The sequence below is a fragment of the Elephas maximus genome, chromosome 20, assembly GCF_024166365.1.
Source record: "Elephas maximus indicus isolate mEleMax1 chromosome 20, mEleMax1 primary haplotype, whole genome shotgun sequence".
Lineage (NCBI taxonomy): Eukaryota > Metazoa > Chordata > Mammalia > Proboscidea > Elephantidae > Elephas > Elephas maximus.
Window position 1 is genome coordinate 47014013 of NC_064838.1, and position 24935 is coordinate 47038947.

The 24935-nt window shown below is 42.7% G+C and overlaps 1 protein-coding gene across 3 annotated transcripts; it reads right to left on the reverse strand.

The window, feature by feature from the left end:
- Positions 1-497: 497 nt before the first annotated feature.
- SEC22C (SEC22 homolog C, vesicle trafficking protein) lies at positions 498-24935 on the reverse strand. 3 transcript variants are annotated; one of them, XM_049862053.1, is made up of 8 exons: positions 24812-24935; positions 15344-15475; positions 14739-14947; positions 10190-10353; positions 7523-7702; positions 4902-5020; positions 3554-3619; positions 498-1048 (listed from the first exon to the last, which is right to left on the reverse strand). In XM_049862053.1, exons 3-8 carry the CDS (start codon positions 14918-14920, stop codon positions 848-850), a joined length of 912 nt encoding a protein of 303 aa, XP_049718010.1. In that variant the 5' UTR covers positions 14921-14947; positions 15344-15475; positions 24812-24935; the 3' UTR covers positions 498-847. The 3 variants fall into 3 exon arrangements, 2 of the variants coding, with proteins under 2 accessions (XP_049718010.1, XP_049718009.1); XR_007514397.1 differs by lacking the exon at positions 15344-15475 and adding an exon at positions 2708-2855 and having other exon boundaries at positions 963-1048; XM_049862052.1 differs by lacking the exon at positions 15344-15475.

The window sequence follows — 24935 nt, forward strand, 5'->3', positions numbered from 1 at the left end:
TTGATTAACTCCAGTTTGTGGCCAATTGCAAGGAATCCTGAAACTCTCATTTCTGCTCATGCTTATAAATTTATGACCCCTGTAGTACTGGTTACTCAATTAATTTTTAAAAATTTCAGACACGCCCCGCAAATAAATATCCAACGTTTCTGTACCCACTATCTTTAGTGCACATTCTCACCACCATAAAAGGCTGTATATAAGTTAACTAAACTCAGCTTTCTTAACCATTTTCTCAGCTTAAGTTTGTTTTTACCTTAATGAAGATAAAGTTCCATGTATATCCAAAATATATTTAAATATTCCAATGATATCACATTAGACCTAAGTTATCAAAAAATATCAACAATATTTACCTAGCTTATATTTTTAAGTTTTTAAGTCACCCTGCGCCAACCCTCTTAAACAAACTAACAAGCCACATTTAGACTTAAAAGCTGCTGTGGATTTTAAAGTGATTCCCAGGGGACAATTGCCCATTACCAAAACTAGCGGAATTGAATCTAGTGGTTTATTGCATCATTCAATCTAAAAGACCAAAACCATCCCATTCTGATCTCCCAGTGATGCTCTTTCTGAAGGGCCCCAGGTCCTGCTGTCCTAAGTCAGGTGCTGAGCCAGGGACCCTGCAGGACACTCAGCACAAAACAAGGGCTGGCATAGAGGGGCCTCCTCATGCCTTCAACCGCACCTGTGAAAATGCCCAAATCCTCGACTTGTTAGTCCAGTCTGGTTGAGTGGTGCTTCAAGGATGGAAACGTGAGGTGAAGTTGAGAAGCAGGAAGGGAAACAGATTGATCCTCAAAAGAAAATCCAAGGATCTGTTCCTCCCACAGTGGCATCATCGTCACACTCCACAGTCAGACTGCTTCTCTTGCAGCTGCCTTGTCAGTATCTGATGCGAAGACAGAAAAGCCACTCCTATGTGGAAAAGGATTTGCCAAAGGTTCCTCAGCCCGTGCAGGTACATGTTGCCCAGGCAAATAAAGAGCAGCATCAGCACCACCTTCACAGTCCTGGCTGGACTGTAGAACAGGTACAAATAACACTGCAAGGGACCACAACAGATCTGATCAGAGGCAGTAAAGGGGCCACAAGGTCTCACCTCCCACACCGACCACCCACAGTGTCATTCTCTGCACACATTAGCTTGTCCAATAGTGTTGACTACGGTGATGCTTGGGCCCCCTGGGAGGTTGCTGTTAGTCATTGGACAAGAGACAACAGGGGGTTTGGAAGAGAGAAGCAAAGTGAAATGGTGTCATGGGATGAACTGGTGCAAGGCACTCTTGAAAGAAATTTAACAAATAAAGAGAAATGCCCAGGCTGAGGGCCATGGAGAAAGAAAAGATGGAGGTGAGGGGCAGACAGCCAGGCCAGGATCCCTAACAAGATCGACTGGCCTCCAAATGAAGTCTTCCCTCAGGGAGCAGCAGAGCTGGGGAAACTCTAGCCGTGACAGGCAAGATGGTGGTGAGGGAAAGCTGTGCTTTTACTATTTTGGTTTCTCCTGAGCCACAACTACACTGAGTATCACTGTTGCCTAGATACCCTCCTTAGCACCTCTTTAAAAGCATCTCTGAGTCAGGGAAAGGTCTCACAGCAGGGAGAGCAACTTGTATTTTACATTGGGGTATCACATAGAAAAAGGACCTTGATGGTGCAATGCTTAAGTGCTTGGCTGCTAACCAAAAGGTTGGTGGTTCAAACCCACCCAGCAGCTTCGTGGGAGAAAGTCCTAGATATCTGCTCCTGTAAAGATTACTGCCTAGAAAAAACCCTATGGGGCAGTTCCACTCTGTTGCATGGGGTCACTGTGAGTCAAAGTCAACTCGATGGCACCTAACAAAAACAACACATAGTAAAGGGGTCATTTTTGTTCTGCAAAAGGGGTGGAAACAGCTTTTTGGTCCAATGTAAAAAAATAACTACATACATACATTCTCAAAGCACAAGCAATCTGACAAAGGCTCAAGATATGGTGGGAGGGAGAGTCTTCCATGGAAGGAGCTATCCAAGTAGGAATAGAGTTGAAGGAATGAAGGTGGGACGGTAAGATTCCTGCAGCCCTGAAATGCCTAAAATGTAGGCTCTAGGAAACTTCCACCGGCAAAGCCCAAGCTTTTGGAGCTTTGTTTTCTGAAAAGTGAATGCATTTTCAATCTTCGGGTAAAAATTTCTCTTTTTACACAATCATGTAATTCTTAAAAAATAAACCATTCTAGGACATACGGTTGATCCTAATTATTCATGGATTTCATCATTTCCAAATTTACCTACTCACTAAAATTTGTTTGTAACTCCAAAGTCAACACTCGTGTCACCGTCGGGGTCCTTTGCGCACACGCGCAGGGTGGCGATAAATCTGAGTCGCCCAACACACACATTCCCAACTGAGGACGAACGAGGAGACACTCTGCCTTCTTGTTGCAGCTCTCATAAACAAGTGTCCTTTTTGCAGTCATTTGGTGCCACATTTTTCACATTTCTGTGATTTTTGTTGGCAATTTCACTGTTCAAAATGGGCTCCAAGCATAGTCCTTAAGTGCTGTCTATTGTTCCTAAGCACAAGAAGGCTGAGATGTGCCTTATGGAGAAAATACGTTGGTTATGTGAACTTTGTTCAGGCATGAGTTATAGAGCTGCAGGCTGTGAGTTCAGTGTTAATGAATCAACAATATATAATAAATAAAAAAACCAACCAAACCTGTTGCAATTGAGTCAATTCCAACTCATGGCAACCCCACATGTTACAGACTAGAACTTGCTCAGTGGGGTCTTCTTCGCTGTAATCTTTAGGGAAATCCATCAGGCCTTTCTTCCTCAGTGCTGCTGGGTGGGTTCGAACTGCCAACCTTTAGGTTAATAGACAAGTGCAAACTGTTTGCACCATCTGGGGACCTCATATAATAAATAAGGAATGTTTAAACAGAAACACAAACAAAACAAGATTATCTATTGATCAGGTGATGAAAATGTTGTGACTAGAGGCTCACAGGACCCTAACCCTGTATCTCTCCTAGGGGCAATGGTTCAGCATTTGCTAGTTCAGTGTCTGCTGCAACTTTACAGAACAGAACCACCCCAAATAACAAGAATCAACTGTGCATGCAAGAGAATGGGAGTGCCCTGAGAACAGGAATTAAAAAAACAAAACTTAAGCACGCAGAGAAAGTATTAACATCCTAGTCCACGTGGAGGATGAGGAAAGAGAATTAGAGTCGGGTTTTAATTACAATTAATTCTGCCTACAGGGAATTCAAAAGATCGTTTCTACCCTACCCCCTAAGTATTCAGCTTATTTGAAAATGACTAAATAACAATCAAAGCCCTCTACTTAGTGTTCTAATTTTTGCTTTGTTTCCTTTTCTCAGCTCAGAGACCCCTCCTTTGTAAAATGAGTTGCCTGAGCAGCGTGGGCCTAAGGTCCTTCCACTAAGGGCTTGATATAGTCCACGACTTGAACCAAAACTGGGGTGGAACAAAAACAGATCCAGAAACTTGCTGATGCTTCCAACAGAAGAACTCACCAGAGGATGAATGTTTCACCCACCTGGAAAATGCAGGCTACAAAAGGAATAAGAAAAGCGACAATGTTTCCAATTTCCTCCTGGGCAACCTAAAACAGGCATGAGGAACACAGGAAAGGGATATTTAGATGAATGGAAACGCTATGACAGGAAGTACTTTACTCCTCATTAGGTATGGCTGACTGTGCAAAAGCCCTTTTATGTGCCAGATTAACCAGCTGGCAAGCAGCTATTTTCAATGGCCTGGACACACCATGCCCTTTCCTGTCTCCATGCATCTGTGCTAAGCCCTCAATCCCACCACCTCTCAAAATCCTACTCATCTTTCAATAGCAAGCTTTCCTTAACCCCACCCCCACCTCGACGCACTACCCCCTCCTCAGTACCACTGCCATGCTCTGCTTTGTGCCACGAAAACCTCTAGGAAGCAGGGTATGTCTTAGTCATCTTGCTGGCCAAGTACCTGTTCTACTGGATACAATGGACACTTGGCAGGTAACTGGTTAAGGAGCTAATGGGTGGTTCAAAACAATAAGAATGGAAACCGCACCATACCTTGGCCAGATAAGATGTGCTAACAGGCAGTTATCATGCTTGTAACACAGGCCAGCGGCCATTCTCCACATAGGTCAGTCTACGTTAGCTCCCTGAGGTTCAACATCAGCCATGCTTCGGACCTTCAGCACACATGTGAATGAGCCTTATGCTTCTATCTTTAAAGGTACAAATCTATCTGTTTATGCTTATAATGGTTCTATGCTTTTTCAAAGTGTTTGAGATACTTCAAATTTTTAATAAACTGTTTTTTAAAAAGAGTTGAAATGCAAAAGTTGCTTTGAGATGAGCAGGCCAGGGAATACACTTCTCAGTGATATAATTCTTTGACAAAAACATAGTGAAGACCTATATATCCACATTATATACGACATACTGTAGATATACTGTATATGTTTATCTACATATATATCTACATTACATAAGCCAGATAATGAGACAACCTTCTCCCAGGGAAAGAAAAGAGCCTGAATCTTTAAGTCTGAGAATCCACCTTTGCCCTGGGTGAGGAATCCAGTCCCTGGAGGGAGTCCTGGGGTCCCAAGGGCCCTGGGGCGGTCTGACATCCTTGTAGCACATTGTCTGTTTCTCACCAATACACCAGCAAGCCCCTCTGCCTACTTAGGACAATGGACACAAAAGAGCTACCTCCATATTTGTTCAACTTACTACAAGGATTAAAATTAAAAATAAAAACTTTATTTGAATTTTTAAAATTTTCAAACCTTGGTGCAGAATAATCTTATGAATAAAATGTATCTCAATCAGGTTCTTCTATCACATGTCCAGCCATTTAAACGGTAAAGATGAGGCTACCTGCAAAGAATGTTCTGCAAGGTGAATTCCACGAATGAGGTTCAGGGCAGCACACATGATGTTGAGAATTAGGGAGAGGACGCCCAGGGCTGTCACTGGTTCCATTCGGAAATTGGGAGCTTCATGATTAAAAAAGAAAAAAAAAAGTATCTAGTGAAAATAATTTCTATACGAAAGGAAAAATAAATAAAAACATTAATAACTAGACCTCCACTAATGCTAGGTTCATTATGTTAAACACAGAATTACAAACACATTAATTGCAAAAGGAGTAGAAGAGGCGGACACAAGGCAAGAAATGAAGGACAGAATGGAACTGGCAACTCCAGGTTGAGTTTCTTCCAGAAACAGCCCCCTCCACTCTGGGCAAGCACAGGTTTTTTAAGTGCTTTATTTCCATTTAAAGCAGTGGTTCTCAATCAGGGACAATTTGGCGCTCCAGGGAACACCTGGCAATATAAGGAGGCATTTTTGGTTGTCACAGTAGGAGAGGGTATTACTGGCATGTAGCGGGTAGAGGCCAGGGTTGCAGCTACAACCCTACGGTGCACAGGACAGCCCCCACGACAAAGAATCATCAAGCCCAAATGTCAACACGGCTGAGGTTGAGAAACTCTGATTCAAAGCAATTTCTCAGGCTACCAGAAAGGACCGTGGCTTTGTGTGCAAATTAGCTGTCAAATTCTGAAAGCATTTCTGTCTACACCTCAACCCTCGGCTTGTAAAACGCTCCACACGTTTTCTGACAAGGACAACATTCAGTGTCATCTGTGCTTCCGCAGCAAGTCATGGCAAATGCAATTCTTTAAATTCTAAAATAATTTGGAAGAGGAAAACATTGATTATTTAAGCTACCAGCTGTGTCTAGAACTATAATTACAACAATTGATCATTGTCTCTTTAAAGATAATCGGTGAAACGGATTCTGGGTCATGCAATTAAATGGTGTCCCACCCCACTGTCCTGCTACGCTCTTTGTAAATCACCCTTTCTTGTCCTTACGTTCTTCAAGCACATACACACAGATACCAGCCACAATCCAATTTACGCCAATGGTTAGTGTGTTAGAGTTTCCACTGGCAATCCAAAGTTCCCGTTAGAACAGAACATGCTACCTGTAAAGATTCGAGCCTTGGGACAATAGGGTGAATTAAACCACAGTAAGACTTCCTAGAAAGATGGGCAAGTTGACTGGATTTTTTTTTCCTCTTGTCTAGTATTTGAAAAACAGAACATATATTACAAAATTATCCCTATCTTCATATATGGCAAGGGAAAAGCTTCGTACTCATTTACTCAATCTTCCTTCTACAAAAGTTAACCTTACTCCCAATATAAATTAGAACAGCTTATCGATTGGCATGAGAGCCAACACAGGAATTTACTGGTTGAAACAGATTAAATAAAAGTAGAAAGTTAAGGCAAAAACATTAACATTTTTAACACATCACTTTTAAAAACTCAAACAATGAGCTTAGTATAAACAGTTAAAACAGAGTAATTAGACTATGTTACAGTGTAGGGGCCTTCGTGGTGCAGTGGTTAAATACTCAGCTACTAACCAAAACGTCAGCAGTTCGAACCCACCAGCCACTCCACAGGAGAAAGATGTGGCAGTCTGCTTCAGTGAAGATACAGCCTTGGAAACCCTATGGGCCATTCTACTCTGTCCTATACAGTCACTACGAATCAGAGCAGTATAGCCAGGATTTGGCTTTTACACCATTTCAGAATTCTGAGACTATAAATATCCACTATTATTGGTTTAATTGTGTAAACAGGGAATGCAAAAAAATTATGCTTCAGTATGTGCTAAGCAACTGAGTGGTTAATGGTGTTAATGCCAGACTAAGTCACAGAAAGCCACAGCCCTGTGATCACGTCCATCAGCGCTTCCTTCTTCAGATAAGGACTCAAACCCACAGGGACGGAGGGATGTCCCCAGACAGTGAGAGCCCTAGAAGCCCTGACTTTCACCCCACAGCTTCCCTCCAACAAGGAAGGCAGGGGCTTCTCAGTGCAGATCTGGGCTGAGAAACCACAGTGGTTCACTCAGCGATGCGATAAGGACTCACTGTCAGAGAAAAAATGTATACAGAACGCTAATCTGGACAGTTCAATGAGGGACTTCCAGCAAAAGAGAACGGATCTCCTTTACAGGGTTTACATTTGTGAAGCTCCATCCTAGTTAAGAAAACAGCCTGTCAGTCGCTCTTCAACTCCTGAATTTCATCCTAAGAGCAGCCTCCCCCCAGACAAACCCACTGTCATAATAACTCATTGCAGTTGAACTGATTCCAACTCATAGTGATGCTACAGGACAGAATACAACTGCCTCATAGAGTTTCCAAGGAGCAGCTGGCGGATTTGAACTGCCAACCTCTTGGTTAGCAGCCAAGCTCTTAATCACTGCACCACCAGGGCTCCACTGTCATAATGGTCAAGGGTTTTATTACCACAACCCGGAAAATGAATCAGTTCATATTTCCCCCCATGTATTTTAATACACCATCCCCACGATCCCCCAAAACAACAGCCATCCTAGTGAAAACTCAATGCCCATTTGAAATGCATACCACCAGCTCATCTTCACTTACATCAGAGAGAAGGAGGTGACTTACCAGGCTCCAGATGCACCTGTGTGTGACCGTTCATCATCCCATTTGCCACATCTGTGTCCTCCAGCGTGAGAGCCACAGGCGGCTGGAACTCAAGTTCCTCCTGAATTTTTTCCAAGTTGCTCTCCATCTGTGAGGATTTTACATAGTTAAAGTGCCACTTCACTTTCTGTATGACGCTGTCTGTAAAAAAAGAGCAAGCCAATTGAGTATTTTCATTAGGATAGGTGTTATACGTCAACATGCATGCAATGAAGCTCTCCTTTCTAAGAAAGCTACTGTCAGCTAGATTCTGTGGAGTGTCAAGTTATGCCCAAAAGTCACATGATTAGTACATATCAACCCTACCCTGATCAGTCTCTCCAAGCAGAAAAATTAGAATGTGATTTTGTGTCTAAACAAAAGGCAACAAAACATAACAGAAACCTCAGTGAAGAGGAATTAGGCCTACAATGGACTATTACTCAGCTGGAAAGATAAATGAAGCCCTAACGCATGCCACAACATGGATGAACCTTGAAAACATTATGTTGCGTGAAGTCAGTCACAAAAGGACATATACTGTATGATCTTACTGTATATGAAATGATCAACTATATGGAAACCAAAGATTATTAGTGGTTACCCGAGGGAAGGGGAGTTTTTACTTAGAATGTATTGAGTTCATTATTAATGGTGGTAGAATAATTTGGAAAAGGATAGTGACAATGGTTGGGTAACATGAAGGCTATAATCAATGTCACAGAATTATAGAAATTACCAAATTGGTGAATGTTTTGTTGTGTGTCAGCACAATAAAGGAAAAAAAGGGAGGGGGAGTAAGAATGATAGGGCCTTAAATCTTAGCTCAACCACTTCTGACAGTACTATGCTAGGCAATTCACAGAATCGTCTCTAAGTTTTGAAAATCAGTCATTATCTCAAAAAAAGGTTTGTGAGAAAAAATCACGAACGTATGTTGAGCAAACGGAGGCTACATATTTGAAGAGTATTGGTTTTCTTTCTTTTTTTTTTTATTTTAGCATTAATCCATTGTCCAGTCTTCACAAGTGTTTGAAGTTTCATACCTACTGGCTGGCAAAGCAAAATCATGTATAATTCTAATATCGATGTACTTAAACTCTCCTCCCGCTTCATGAGGAAGCCTGATGCTGGGGAAGTCTTCTGTGCAGAGGCCTATCTAAGACCTGGCAGGTAGGGTGCTTGCCCTGGGCACTTTTTTTTTTTTAGGGAGGGTGCCAACATGGGACGCAGTGCTGAGCAGTTTCTATTGGCCATTACAGGTTTCCATCACCAGCTGTGAGAGACCACTCACCAATTTAAAACTAATTGCCACAGGTGCTATTTTCCGTAGCTATGCTGCTGCCTGTCAGAGCAAACACACCACTTTGGAAGGAAGGCATTCGCAGAGATGAGGGGAGAGAAGAGCACAAGCCCAGCCAGCTCCAAACCAACAGAGAGCCAAGAGGTGTCACAGCTATGATCTCTTTGGGGGAGCACAGCCCCTTCACAGGAAGATGTGGGCTGAGAGCAGTGGTTTGATTAAGGCCTCACAAGGAGCCTGGGCAGAACACCCAGTCTGTATCACAGGTTTTCCAGGCCGGGGCCTGTGTACCTGGGAGTTCCCTAGCACCTTCAGATGACACCCGAAGAGGGTGCTGACCCCATTCCTGATGAGCCAGCCTGTAGGTCCCATAAGGAAACGTGAAGACTATGGCAGTAGTTGCCAGAAAGCATATGTGGCAACACTTCCTTGCGGGCCCTGCACCTGACCATCTGTACCACATGCTGCCGCCCCTCGTTCCAGACATCACAGAGGCAGTGGCTGCTTACACAAAGACCACAGAATGCCCCCCAACTCTCACCTCTACCCCCATCATCCCAGGAGCTCAAAGTGGCTTAAATCCCACCTGAGATACACAGCAGGCTACAGCTAACAAGCTGTATTCCACAGCCCCTGGGCCTCTACAGGTCTCTCAGGAGCCTCCTGGAGAAGAAGGCGCCTTTCCTTGAGCTATGCTTCTCAAACCTCTGAGGAAAGTCCAGGTTTTTCTCACTTCCAACTGTTGGAAACTGATCCTTGCATAAAATACAATTAGAAATACCACAACAATGTCAAATTACTATAGGAATTTCTAAACACTTGGTATTTTCGCTTCAGTACTCATTATGGAAGGACCAGTTCACATACTCCTTTGGGTAGTTCTACTCTAGCTTTATTTTAAAGCACCAGATAGTAAATATTTTAGGCTTGGGGGACATAATGGTCTCTGTCACAACTATGTACTCAGCTCTGTCACTGTAGGGCAAAAGTAGCCACAGACAATATATGCGTGTGGCTATGTTCCACTTTACTTACAAAAACAGGCGGCTGGCCTGTGGGCCACCGTTTGCTGGCCCCTGCTCCAGAAGGCTGTGGTGAACAGTCTCTACAGCTTTCACTCTCCCTCTGCCCTGCCCTCATGCTCTGGAGGGATGAACAGCCAGAGTATTAAACCTTGACACTTTCCAGGCCACTCATCACTGTGAAATCTCACAGTCCAAGGCTGTTCTTCAGTGACAGGTTACTGCACTTCCAATGCTTTTCCCTGATGGCCAAAGCCAAACTCCACTCTAAGTCCTACATATACAATGCTGGAGGAGAGAACGATAAATGTGAGAGTTACGAACCAAATTCGAGAAAGGCGTATGGCCTGGAGGCTAAGCCAATGCAGGTGGTGTCATAGGAAGCTGTGAATTCCCACCACAGGGTCTCCAGGAAGCAGAAGGCCATGGCTGCTGAACACCGGCGGGAGCAGATAGCCATGCAGGCCACATCCCCTGAAGAAGAAAAACTGAAACAGAAGGGTGACAGCTACATTACTGGGAACCAAAACCATAAAGCCAGGTGCCATGCAGTAGATTCCCACACCTGGCGACCCCATGTGCCGCAGAGTAGAACTGCTCCATAAGGTTTTCAAGCTTGTGACCTTTTGGAAGCAGATCATCAAGCCTGTCTGCCGGGGCACCTCTGGGTGGGTATGAACCACCAACCTTTCGGGCAGCAGTCGAGTGTTTAACTGTTTGTGCCACTGAGGGGCTCCTACTGGGAGCTGGACCCAATGTATTGCCATCCCACACCCAGACACAACCTTGTAGCAGTTTGCTGCATATATACTATATCTTCAGCTAGACCTATTCCTGAGACTGTGCCTTTCTTACACTGTTTCTAAAATGTCTAGCTGTATCAGCCATTGACAGTGTGTGACTATGCTTATTTATTCATGCACGAGGGATGCACATTCCATCACTGAGAACCAGCCTCAGACTTCTTCGCACCTTTTGAGAAAAATGTTTTTCTTCTTTAATCTACATCAGTAGATATTTTAATGTTAAATCATTCTGACATCCTGAAATCAACTCTTTTTGGTTGTGAATTTATACATATTCATACACATATGACTGCTAGATTTAGTTGCTAACGTTTTATTGAGAACTTTTGTGTCTACACTAAGTAATATCAGCCTAGAACTTCCCTTCCTTGTATTGTCTTCATCTGGTTGTGGTATTATTCTGGTCTGATAAAATGAATATAGGGATTTTCTTCTTTTTCTGCTTCTTTCAGACTGTTACGTGATTGTTATGGATTGAATTATACCCTCCAAAATTGTGTGTCAACTTGCCTAGGCCCCGATTCCCAGTATTGTGTGGTTGTCCTCCATTTTGTGATCAGATGTAATCATCCTGTGTGTTGTAACCCTAATCTCTACCTGTGGTTAATGAGGCAAGATTAGGTTATGTTAACAAGGATTAGGGTAGGATGCAATACCCTTACTCATATCACAGTCCTGATCCAATTGTAAGGGGAGTTTCCCAGGCGTATAGCCTGCATTGCCTTTTATCTTCAAGAGATACGAGGAGAGAGAAGGAAGCAGAGAGAGGGGGACCTCATACCACCAAGAAAGAAGCTCCAAGACTGGAGTGCATCCTTTGGATCCTGGGTCCCTGAGCTGAGAAGGTCCCAGACCAGGGGAAGATTGATAACAAGGACCTTCCCCTAGAGCCAATAGAGAGAAAGCCTGCCCCTGGAACTGGCACCCTGAATTTGGACTTCTAGCCTCTTAAACTATGAGAGAATAAATTTCTGTTTGTTAAAGCCATCCACTTGTGGTATTTCGTTATAGGGATACTAGATAACTACGACAGCTATCATTTCAAGTTTTGGAGGCCCCAGGTCTTCTATCTGCAGTGTCTACTGACTCCCACTCATGGAATATTTCCTTTGTGCTTTCACATTTTCTCCTGAGAGTTCATCACTGTGAGAGTCTTTATTTCTCTAAGAGTCCCTCAAGGCCTGAGTTGTGGCACATTTCTTCCACAGTGGTTCAGTATTTGCTTTGGCCAACTACCCCCAGGAGTGTCATCAGACTGGGACCAATACTGATGCTGAACCTCGGCTTGGGGATTCCTGGACCTCAGGGTGTATAAACTCACAGTCTAACCCTATTATGAGGCACAGGATCAGGGTCTCAATTATTCAGATGAGATCTTATTTTTCCTTCCCATCCAAAGCCATGGAGATGAATACCCTGTGTCAGTGAGTAGACTACTCCTCATCTAGCATCATTTCACTAGGGTTGTAGCTGACAAGAATCCTCCCCTTTATACATGGGTCTGAGTTCCAATACTCTATCCTACATAGGCCCAAAGGCCTCTCCTCTCGTGGGTTCTAAAACTCAAGCCCCAAGTTAGCTAAGATGATAACCCCAGTGCCACGGCATTACACATTTTCCTATCTTGATATTCTACTCCCCTTTCATTTCTGGCACCTGGGGGTTTCTTTCTTGCAAGCTCAGCTATACATTTACAATATTTTTTTTTTAACCAAGATTTAAAGTTTATTTGATTAACAGCTTAACTGATAACTGTATCTATCCATGCACAGGTATTGAGAACAAATCATTTCTGATACATTAGTATTTTTCTCTTTAGACGTTCAGATTTGATTCTAACTAATTTGGGATTAATTTAATACATTAAGTTTTCTTTCATGCTGGTCTTTTAAAGTCAAACAACACAGAACATATTTGAAAAGCAGAGAGCTGGGAGTTGTGACATAAGCCAGGGCAGAAATATAAAAAAGCATAGCTAGAGTAATATACCTAGACACACCACTGGGAGAAAGCCAAAGGCGAGGGCTAAAGCATGGCGTTCATGAAGCACTCTTCAGGTACTGATACCAGGTGTGGTCCCCGAGCCTTGCCAGGGGACTTTCAGTTCCCCATGAGCAAATTTCTTGAGGTGTTTGCAGAAGTAAACTGTTTTGTTGTTGGCACTGCTTTTTTCAGCAGGGCTTAGGGGCTTTCCAAACCCTGACCTAGAGCCCATGGCTACCTAAGGGGTGGGCTTGGGGCTGGGCTGAGCCCCGCACCCCTCAAAACCCCCAGGTGTTACATTTACAATAAATTTTTATATATATTTACCCACATTTCTGGGTGTTTCTGGCAGGAAGATTTTTAGGTTATATCAATCTACCACCTTTTTGTAACTAGAAAGTCTGTATTTAAAAACTTTTTCAATTAAAAAAAAGAGGATGACCCCCCTTCTTATAAAAAGAATCCTCCAGAAGGATCTACGCCTCTCTAGGCTAGTGACGTTCCTATACGAAAGAGAAGCCCTTAACTATAAAATAAGCTACAGTACTGCTCACCTGTAAAAAAGGAAAGCCTCAGCTATCCACTGTGAAAATAATGGTGAGTATTTCATTCAAAATACAAGTGAGGAGAAAATCTCTTCTGTGAAAAACAGCCCTTGAAAGAGGTTTCCTATCTGAGGTGCAGCACGAAGACCCCACAGGACGTTCATCACAGCATAATGAGGAAAGGATCGCCAAGAAAAACGGCTTCAGACCCCCAGAGCTGTGTGACAGCTGCCTGTACCTGCTGCCAGGTCGCCCGCAGGCCACAGCCCTGCTCATCAGACAATGCTGCAGGGCCTGACTGATGTCTGGCCTAGACTTCTCCTTTTGGTTTTATGATTCTGAGACTTAGTTTCCTTAAAAGGACCCCAACTTATCAAGTCAACTAAATAGTTACTGCACAAGAAGAGCAAAAGAGAGACTCGGTAAAAAGTGCCTAAACACTGGAAAACAAAGATATAAAATCTGTAACAAGCCATTTTGATATTTTAAAGCCTGCCTTGTCCCCAGTCCTGCCATAAAATGACCTGCTTCTTACTCTGAGTTATCTTAGAACAGGAAACGATATAACACAGATCTTGGGGCCTGTTTCCAAAAATCCAAACCACTGCTGTCGAGTCGTTCTACCGCTTCTAACAGTATAACCATAGGTAAGTCACTCAACCTCAGTTCCCTCCCCTATAAAACAGGTGTAATATTATTTAATACTATTACCTACCTCATAAGCTACATAATGCACTTAGAGTAGTGCCCGACACACAGAAAGCACTCAACAGTATTAGCTAATATTATGATCATTATTGTAAACACTTGATTCCTATTTCTACGAGAGTACTTTTCCTACTGTATTACATTCAGTTATGTATTTCCCTTGTTATTTCACTAGGCGTTCTTTGAGAAGAGAAACCCTGCCTCATTCATTTTGTACTCCACAGTTCCTGTCACATAGTAAGTGCTGAAAAAACTAAATAGCAAAAACTTCTGGGGTCCAGCGACCCGTGCATTTCAGGTCACCCAGGGAGATGGGGCGCTGAGCAGTTTGGTGGCTATATCCTCACTTACAGAGAGATGGAGGAGGGTGGATGCTCATGGCAAGGAGAGCAGAAGGCAAACACGGAACTGACAGAGAACGCCCTCCTGACTAAGAGCTGTAAGTAAGGTCTTTTTTTCCTATTTTCTTTGCTTTCTCATTCTCATCCTTTTCTCTTCCCTATATTACAATCCAATTATCTCTTCTCTCCTCATGTTTTTCTCCTCCCCCGCATCTAAGTGGGGAAAACAAGCAAACTAAAGGCATGAAAATTGCTTCAACTTGGGCGTCCTAATGCTCACGGGTAGGAGCCAAAGCAGCAACGCACGAGGCTCCAGGAAACCCGCTTCTCCCTTGATTCTGTTGTTGTCAACACCCACAACCTCAGACCACTGACTGATGCCAGATCTACTTTTACCACACCATGTGATAAGCATAAAGTTACCTCAACCTGTGGTTAAAAGTAAGGCAAATATTGCTCATGTTCAGAGAAAGTGAATATGCTTGCTTACTGTATGTTGAGGCCACGTCCTTCTGCAGAACCTCGACCTGGGTACTGGGCCAGTCGCAAGGCTAATGTCTTGAGCTGTCTCCTGCATTCCACAAAGTCCTGGGTGTGGTAAAAGTCAGTGGAGGCCGAGAGGGGCAGTCCATCCCTCACCCGTACCACACATGCAAAAAGGATTATGGACATGGTCCGCAAGAGAAGTCATGAGGACACCTGAGGGAAAGAAAGACACCTTATTACTGAGGGCCAGGTGATAGTGCCATAGGCACCCCCCAAAAAGTCCACTCTGTGTTGTCCAACCACCACACCCACTGTAATTGCAAATGCTGCTTTTATTATTTCCCGGTCTTCTACTGCTGTGTCACTCCCATTTTCTTCCCCTCATTATCCTTCCTAATGGTCTCTTCTCCATTCCTCTCTAATGAACCTCTTCCTGTCTGGAATTCAGCCAACTAAGATGAAGGAGAAAGGAAGAGAGAAGCAAGGGAAGCAGGACCAGGAGGGCTCAGGAGCAAGAGCAGTAATGAAGTAGAAGGGACACTAGTAGCAACATGGCCCTAAAGTGACAGGAAGCACCTTACACTGAAGCAAGGGCTTGAGTCCAGCTACCTGTTTGGTGGCCATGTCCTCACTTGCAGGGAGATGGAGGAGGGATTCTGATCGTCTAACTGAATGCTGGTGGCAACGGGAGCAGAAGGCAAAGACGGAACTGATAGAGGACGTCCTCCTGAATTTCTGCAACTGTTGGATACAGATCCAGTCTTCAAAATGATGACTGAGTTCCTACAGATGGCTAAAGGGAGCTGTTCACCAAATTATATTACACAAATATACTAAATATTTGCCCATGTTATGTGAGCACCATTAAAAAACAAAAGGAAGCAAACTGGCTCCATGATGCCTTGGCAAATTAGAACATGGTGCCTCTCTGGATTGCCACAGCCCCACACGAGCTCAGCTGGTACAGCACTGGCTGGGTTTCAGCCCCATCTGTTAATTTCACAGGGCGCTTGCGCAGGGCATAACGTGCACATCTGTACACAGCAGCCCTGTGACCAGGGATTAGTGAAGTGGCCATTTTCAGCTCTAATGGGTCTTTCCATACATCCACACTTTTGTTTCACAGATCCTATCTACTAGGCCCTCTACTTGATAGGATGTTAAAAGGCTGACCATCAGTGTATACTTCCAAAGAACTCTATGGATGTAACCTTATTTATCATCTCAACTCTTTGGAGCAGTAGGAAAGGGCAGCCCCCGGGACACACACTACTTTCTTTGTCTCTGTGCCTCTGCGTATTCTTCACCTGTCTGCAGTGCCATTCCCCTCACCTCCCCGTATCCATATCCTAGCTCTATCCACAAGGACTGCCTCAAACCCATCCTCTCCATGAACCCTTCCCAGACTCGGCCAGCTGGAAATACTTTCTCCTTCTCTTAATAACTTCCCAGAGAATCTGCCTCTTTGTTCTCTATTTACTGATTTAGTATTTCTATTAAATCAAAAATCAAACCCGTTGCTGTGGCGTCAATTCCAACTCATAGCGACCCTATAAGACAGAATAGAACTGCCCTACAGGGTTTCCAAGGAGCGGCTGGTGGATTCAAAATGCCAACCTTTTGGTTAGCTGCTGAGCTCTTAACCACTGTGCCACCAGGGCTCTAGTATTTCCACTACCTAAGCGTAAGTCCTGAGGATAAAGAGCATATCTGGAATAAATGAATGAATGATTGTTCCCATTAGACACATGCAGAAACTGCCATATTATAAGAACACAGAGAAGGTAAAAAGAAAAGTTAATCTACCAGCCAACAGACCCCACACAGTCCATTTGTCCCATTCCCCCCCCCACCTTTCTTTGGGGAGTAAAATTGAGAAAAGCCCTAAAAAATACAGAAACATTCTGATTGCTTCTAACCGTGCACATGCATCTTCTGGTTTCCACCACTCCTAGCTACGATAAAAATGTTTCCTAAAAGTTTTTATTCCCGTTTCCAAAAGCCATTATACTTTATGAGCCACCCAAAGCATATGTTATATATTTTTAAATTCCAAACTAACAAAGTGGCTTGAAAAATATTCAGGTCATTTTTTAGAAAATCACATTCCAATTTCCCTTAAATTTTACATCTTCCCTGCGAAGTGGGAACCTGCTGAGATGCTCATGTTCCAGGGTAGGCCACTCCTCCTGGCTTCTTTGAGACTCAGCTCAATTATCACCTCAGGTGAGTCAACCTGACGGTTTCAAAGACCTTATCCCTCCATCATGTGTTCTGATGGCACCATGTCCCTCTCTTTCACAGGCCTTACATGGCTATACTATTACATTTGATAATTATTCATTTGTGTCTGTCTCCCTCAGTGGCCTGAAACTCCATGAGGCCCGGGACCATGCTTATCACTATATGCCCTAACACTCAGCACGATGCCTGGCATGTAGTGGTACTCAGACTCTCAGTGAATGAAAGAATAAACTGTTTTAGAAAAGCAGACACAATGGTGTCTGCAGGTGGAGTCAACAAAATTCCCCCTGTTGCTGTCGAATCTATTCCAACTCATAGCGACACTATAGGACAGAGCAGAACTGCCCCATAGGGTTTCCTGGACTGTGATCTTTACGAGAGCAAATCTCCAGGTCTTTTCTCCCATAGAACAACTAGTATGTTTGAACCAGACCAACACAATTGGCCCAACTTTTGTATTCCCAACCATACTCTTGCCATCCCATCAACACTGCCCCCAAGGATGCCTTCCTCACTGAGCTTATTTCCCTCTTGTAGGCCCACTCCCTTATACTCATGTACACGCAAGTGCACATCCACACACAAAAACTGCTAAGTTCCCGGCACCACCGGCAGGGCTGGGCCCACTGCCAGAGGCACTGTGGGTTCTACACCAGCCACCCAGTCAACAGTAAGACTTCTAGCACCAGAAAGGGACTTGGGTGCTGGAAATATGGGGGTCAATAGCACTACCTTACATATTTTTGTTACTTTCTAAGATATATAATTTTAAAACAATTTTTTGAAGAGTTACAGGGGACAAAGCCCTGACAGACAGGTGGAGACTACAAGATCAATTTGAGACCAAGGCTTGGAGTCTAAACGGTAAGTCTACAAAAGCCTTAAACCAAGACATACAGACACTAAGGCCAAAAGAAAAAGACAGTGAAACAATGAGATACTCCGAGAATCAGAGACTGGACGGAAACACCTCAAGGCAAAATAAGATATTTGGGGGAGGCGGAGGGCCAGAGTAAATAGTATGCTCTGTTAAGAGAAAAAAAAAAAAAGACCAAACTCACCGCCGTCAAGTTGATTCCGACTCATAGCGACCCTACGGGACAGAGTAGAACTGCCCCATAGAGTTTCTAAGGAGCCCCTGGTGGATTCGAACTGCCGATCTTTTGATCAGCAGCCACAGCACTTAACCACTGTACCACCAGGAACGAAGGAAGGCAGGCATTTATTCCAAGTGTCAACCCCAAAACGTCCTCGACTGGCTGACGATCCAGTTCCTGAAGGAGCACATGACTCTATTGCTGTTTTAATGGAGCATCTGTTATGTGCTAAGTATAGTGGTGCAGTGGTTAAAGGGCTCAGCTGCTAACTGAAAGGTCAGCAGTTCGAAACATACCATCTAGCTGCTCTGCACGAGAAGGATGTGGCAGTCTGCTTCCATAAAGATTTACAGCCTTGGAAGCCCTATGGGGCAGTTCTACTGTATCCTACAGGGTAGCTATGAGTCAAGTGGGTTTGGTTTTTTTGTTGTTGTTGTTGTTATTGTTGTGTTAAACCAATAAAAAGGAAAGTGGTAATGTTTCCAAGTGACAGTAATGGTTAGAACCAGTTCTGCTACTCTCTGAAGGACCTAGAAGTCCCTTCCAGGCTTTCTACTTCATCCATCACACCCTTTGGTAATCAAACCTGCTTTTCCTCAAACAATTGCATTCTAGATTAGTAAAACTCTTACTATTTTCAGTTCTATCAAGTTACTAGTACTGAAAACTAGTGAAACCCACATCCGTTTAAAAAATATTTGGTTACAATCCACCCAATATGACAAAAATAATTTAAATAATCCTATAACTAAACTTCCTTAATTATGAACTAAATTTTATAATATAAAAAACTTCCAAGAAGGGAGCCCAGATTATTTCACTGGGGAAATCTACCAAACATTTTTAAAAAAAGAATTAACGCCAATTCTACATAATCCCTTTCAGATAATAAGAGAGGAAGGAGAAGCTACTACTATCCTGATACCGAAACCAGACAAAGACAGTACAAAAAAAGAAAACTGTGGACCAACATCCCTCGTGAACTTACATGCAAAAATCTTTAAGCATTAACAAATAGAATTCAGCAGTATAATAAAAAGACTTAGACACCATGACCTAGTGAAATTTATTCCAGAGATGGAACACCGATCCAATATTCTAAAAAATCAATCAATATAACCCACCACATTAACAGGCCAAAGAAGAATAATCTCATGATCACATCAATTGATGCAGAAAATGCACCTGACAAAATTCACACCCATTCATGATAAAAACCCTCAGCAAAACGAGAATAGAGGGAACTTCCACAACTTGATAAACAGCATCTACAACAAGTCCACAGCTGTCTCAGTCATCTAGTGCTGCCATAACAGAAATACCACAAGTGGATGGCTTTAACAAAGAGAAATTTATTTTCTCACAGTCTAGCAGGTTAAAAGTCCAAATTCAGGGTGTCGGCTCCAGGGAAAGGCTTTCCCTCTCTGTGGGCTTTGGAGGAAGGCTACCCCTGGTCCAGGAGCTTCTCAGGCGCAGGGACCCCATGTGCAAAGGAGACACTCTGCTCCTGGTGCTGCTTTCTTGGTGGTATGAGGTCCCCAGCTCTCTGCTTGCTTCCCTTTCCTTTTATCTCTTGAGAGATAAAAGGTGGTGCAGGCCACACCCAGGGAAACTCCCTTTACCTTGGATCAGGGAGGTGACCTGAGTACGGGTAGTGTTACAATCCCACCCTAATCCTCTCAACATAAAATTTTACAATCACAAAATGGAGGACAACCACACAATACTGGGAATCATGGCCTAACCAAATTGATACACACATTTTTGGGGGGGCATTCAATCCATGACAACAGCTAACATCATACTTAACAGTGAAAGACTGAATGCTTTCCCTCTAAAATCGGGAACAAGGCAAGGATGTCTGCTCTCACCACTGCTATTCAACACAACACTGGAAGTTCTAGCCAACTCAATAAAGCAAGAAAAGGAAATAAAAGGCACACAGACAGGAAAGGAAGAATAAAACTGTTTCTATTTTCAGATGACATGATTGTCTACAGAGATAATCTTAAACAGCCTATAAAAAAAATTTTTTTAAAAAAAACCTCCTATAACCAATAACAGGTTCAAAAAAGTCAAAGAAAACAAGATTAACATACAAAAATCAACTGTATTTCTATATACGAGCAATGAATATGTGGAGACCAAAATTAAACATACAATACCATTCACAATTGCTTTAAAAAATGATGTCAATAAAGCTGTTATTCTAAAAAAACTAAATACTTGCATATATATATCTAACAAAACTTGCATGATGAAAACTTTAAAACACTGTTGAAAGAAATCAAAGACCTAAATAAGTGGGGAGATAGAACATGTTCATGGATTGGAAGACTCAACATAGTAAAGATGTCAATTCTCCCAAAACTGATAAACAGTTTTAATGCAATTCCCATCAAAATATCAGGAAGATATATTGTAGATACAGATGTGATTTTATAAAATTTATATGGAAAGGCAAAGGAAGTTAAATAGCTAAAACAATTTAAAAAAATAATAAAGTGGGAAGAATCACTCTAATTTTAAGACTTATTATATAGCTTCAGTAATCAATCTCATGTGGTATTGGCAGAGGGATAAACACATAGATCAATGGAACAGAACAGAGAACCCAGAAATCAACCTACTCAAGTACAGCCAAATGACTTTTGGCAGAAGTGCAAGAAGCAAATCAGTGAAGAATAAGTTTTTTTTTTTAAAACAAATGGTGCTTGAGCAACCAGATAAACACAGGCAAAAAAAAAAAAAAAAAAAACTTGTCCTAAATCTCACACGTCATATGAAAATTAACTCAAAATGCATCATGAATTTAAATGTAAAAAGTAAAATTATAAAGCTTTTAGAAGAAAACAAAAGAGAAATCTTCAGGACCTGGTGACTGGTGAAGGGTTCTTAGACATGATGATACCAGAAGCATAATCCATAAAAGAAGTAAATCAGTAAGTTGGACCTCATTAAAATTAAAAACTTTTGCTCTGCAAAGTCCATGTGAAGAGGATGAAAACACAGCTACAGAGTGGGAGAAAATATTTGCAAACCACATATCTGATAAGGGATTCATATCTAGAACTTACAAAGAACTCTCAAAACTCTACCCCCCAAAAAATTAACAAACAATTCAGTTAGAAAATAGGCAAAAGACATGAGATATTTTACTGAAGAGGACATATAAATAGCAAATAAGCAAATGAAAAGATGTTCAACATCACTAGCTATTAGGGAAATGCAAATTAAGAGCACAATATTACTACACATCTATCGGAAGAGCTGAAATTAAAAACAGTGACAATATCAAATGCTGGCAAGCATGTGGAGAAACTGGACCTCTAATACATTACTGGCGGGACATGTAAAATGGTACAGCCACTGTGAAAAACAGTTTGTCAGTTTCTTAAACTAAATATGCACTTATCATACAATCTATCAATAACACTCCTGGGCATTTATCTCAAAAAAATGAAAACATATGTCCACACAAAAGCCTGTGCACAATTGTTCACAGACGCTTTAACAGTACAAGTAGTGAATGGTTAAACAAACTGTGGTACATCCACACGATACAACAATACAAAGAAACAGACTACTGATACACGCAACCACTTGGCTGGATCTCAAGGGCATCACACTGAGTAAAAAAGGTAAACTCAAAACTTAACATACTGTGTGGTTCCATTTATATGATAGTCTCCAAATGACAAAATAATAGAGATGAAAAACAGATTTCTGATTGGGGGAGTGGTTAGGGATAGTGGAGGGGATGAGCATGGGTGTGGCTATAAAGATCACCGTGGTGATAGAATCATTCTGTATCTTGATTCTGGTGGCAGTAACAGTCATCTACTACCCATGTGATAACTATTGAACTGCATACACTTTATACCCATGTCAATTTTTTTTTCAATTTCCTATTTTTGATATTGTGCTAATAGTTATATAAGATAAAACCAATGGGGGAAACCGGGTGAAGGGTACACAAGTCCTCTCTATACTATCTTTGAGACTTCCTGTGAATCTGTAACTGTTTTAAAAGTTGAAAAGCTCCATGTCTAAATTATGCTCACACTTGCTTTTTACGTTTAAATGTCATATTTTAATATCTCCACTAGCAGAACAGTAATAATCTTACATGGTAATTACTGAATTATGCATGAATGTTGAAGGGCATGCTGTAGAGTGAGCATCTCCATAACTACATGACATTTCCAAACTGGAAGGTGCTCTAATCTCAGGGTTCATTAGAAAGAAGCTGCAGGCAGATTAAAAAAAAAAAAAATCAAACCCACTACTGTTGAGTCAGTTCTGATAGTAGTTCCAATAGCAACCCTAAAGGACAGCAGAACTGCCCCACAGGGTTTCCAAGGAGCGCCTGGTGGATTCGAACTGCTGACCTTTTGGTTAGCAGCCATAGCTCTTAACCACTACACCATCAGCGAGTGTTTAATTTAAAAAGTGGCATGAATCTGGAAAACTGTCACATTTATAGGAAAAAACATTATCAATTTCACAAAGACAAAGGCAGCCCCAGAGTGCTCACAGAGAGAGGCACTGTTCTGTCTTCTAGGACTTTCCAGCTTCTTCCACAGGCCACTGCACTTTGTAACCTAGCACCACGTCTGGCACATGTTAGGAAGCACACAATAAAAACTGCCAAATGAATGTATGAATGACCTAAGAGCTGCCTTATTTTTACTCACTGAAACAAGAAGTGTAGGTTTCCAGATCCCTTGCCATAATTCTGATCTACATGTTGAATACTTTTCTACAATAAATCTCTACTTGGAGAGAAAAAGAGAAAGAGGTTTGTTTAGATGGAATTTTTAAAGTAGAACTTAAAAGTAGCAATCAAAAACACAGCAGCCATGTTACTAAACTCTATAAAATATATTTTAATCTGCTCCTACCCCTCCCCCCCGCCACCATTTCCTAAATCCTCTTCCCAGCATCTGTTTTTATACTGCTAATGCCATACATTATCCCTATTCTACCAGCAAACACTTGGTGTCTATGCTGGAGGCCACTCTCATTCCTATTGCTTCCCCCGCTTTATCATAAAGTCTCCAAATTCCCACCACATATACTTCTTCCCCTTCCAAAAAGTGAAACAGAAAACAACATTAAATGACCAAACCAAAATTCAAACATGTTGCCATCCAATCGATTCCAACTCATGGCAACCCCGTGTGTTACAAAGGAGAACTGCTCCATAGGGTTTTCTTGGCTTTACTCTTAACAAAAGCAGATCACCAGGCCTTTCTTTAGCAAGCCACTGGTGGGTTCAAACTGCCAACCTTTAGGTTAGTAGTCAAGTGCAAACCATTTGTACTATCCAGGGACCTCCATTAGGGCTTGCAAAGTAAGCTTAATTTAGAACGTAAATATTTAGACACAAGCGTTCACTACAACGTATACTGCCCACTCCTAAAACACGGAAGATAAAACTGAGGTCTGCCACCCTTACTGAATTCACTGTCAGCCACAGGACTTGGAAACTGGCTACCTAAATTTGTAGATCATGTAAGCTCCTTGTTCCACATTGTCTGGGGATGGGATCAAGAAGAGGGTGAAAGTCAACTTTGTCACTTGTTAGGAGCTGAGAAGTGTAGGGGGTTGAATTTAATGGGAACTAATATATTTTTTTAAATATATGTGCCAGGCACTGTACTAGGAATTTTTCCATTCATCATGTTATTCATACACAAAACTAACCAAAGATCTGTTAGTAGGGGAAGGAGCCCAGGCCTAGAGTTATGCTTGTTACAGTTGCTCCTTATTCTCTGGATTACCTTGAATAAATCCAGTTTTTTTCTCAGTAAGCTGCTGGATGCAGTAGCTGATCTCTGAGGCTCCTTCTAAGAATAAAAAACACTGGAACCCCAAAATGTCCTCTGTGTTGTAAATACAAACACTTTAATACGAGTGGGAACCGACTCGATGGCAGTGGGTTTCGTTTTGGTTTGATGCCAACATTGTCTAAAATACATTTCCAGAGCAAACTCTATTGAGCCAATTTAATTCTATATAGCATTGCTAAGCCATTTCCAATTATTTATGTTTTACTAAAACTATCAATTCGTTTCTGTGTGAAATTGAATGAAGATTTACCCCATCCATTGGTTCTCAGTTTTTTCTTTTTCTGATCATGTCACAAATTTCACCTATTACTTTCCACCACTGAGAATGTTCTTCTGTGGCTTTATCTCTTTTGATTCCAATTTTTTCCCCAAGCGCTTTAGAATTTTTCTGGCGGTCTATACGTAAACCTATAAGGGACACAAATATCCACCACCTCCTAGAGTTGATGTTCAGGAAGTTGGTCCAGTGCATCTAGCACTTGGTAAACCAGGTCTATAATATCTACACGCTATGAGAAGTTTGATGATAAAATTAAACAATTCTCTGATTTGAGCTCCGAGGACAATTAGACAATCGCCTTGTCACTTCTTGGACACACCCAGGCTCCTCCCACTGGGGGCAGCGCTCAGCTCGCAGCTGTCAGCCGAGCCTCCCCGCAGGCACACTCCTCGGGTAGTTCCGGGTCCAGAGAGCAGCCGGCGGGAGAAAAGGGGAAAGAGGACGCCGAGAAGCCCCACGAAGCCCTGCGAGGCTAAATCGGTGCTGAGGGCGGGGCGGACCCGGTGCCGCCACTACTTTCAGGCCCGCCCCGCGCCACACCCGACCCCGCCTGCTCCCGGCTAACGGGCCGCGGCGCCCGCCTCCGCGCGCCAGGCCTCACCTCGCCCCGACGGCGGCCTCCGGGAGTCGATGCCCGCCCGCCGCGCTACCTGCCGCCTCCCCGGCAACCTTAGCCAACCGGGCGGACCCGGCTCCGGTCACCGGCGGCCCAGGCGCAGGTAGGC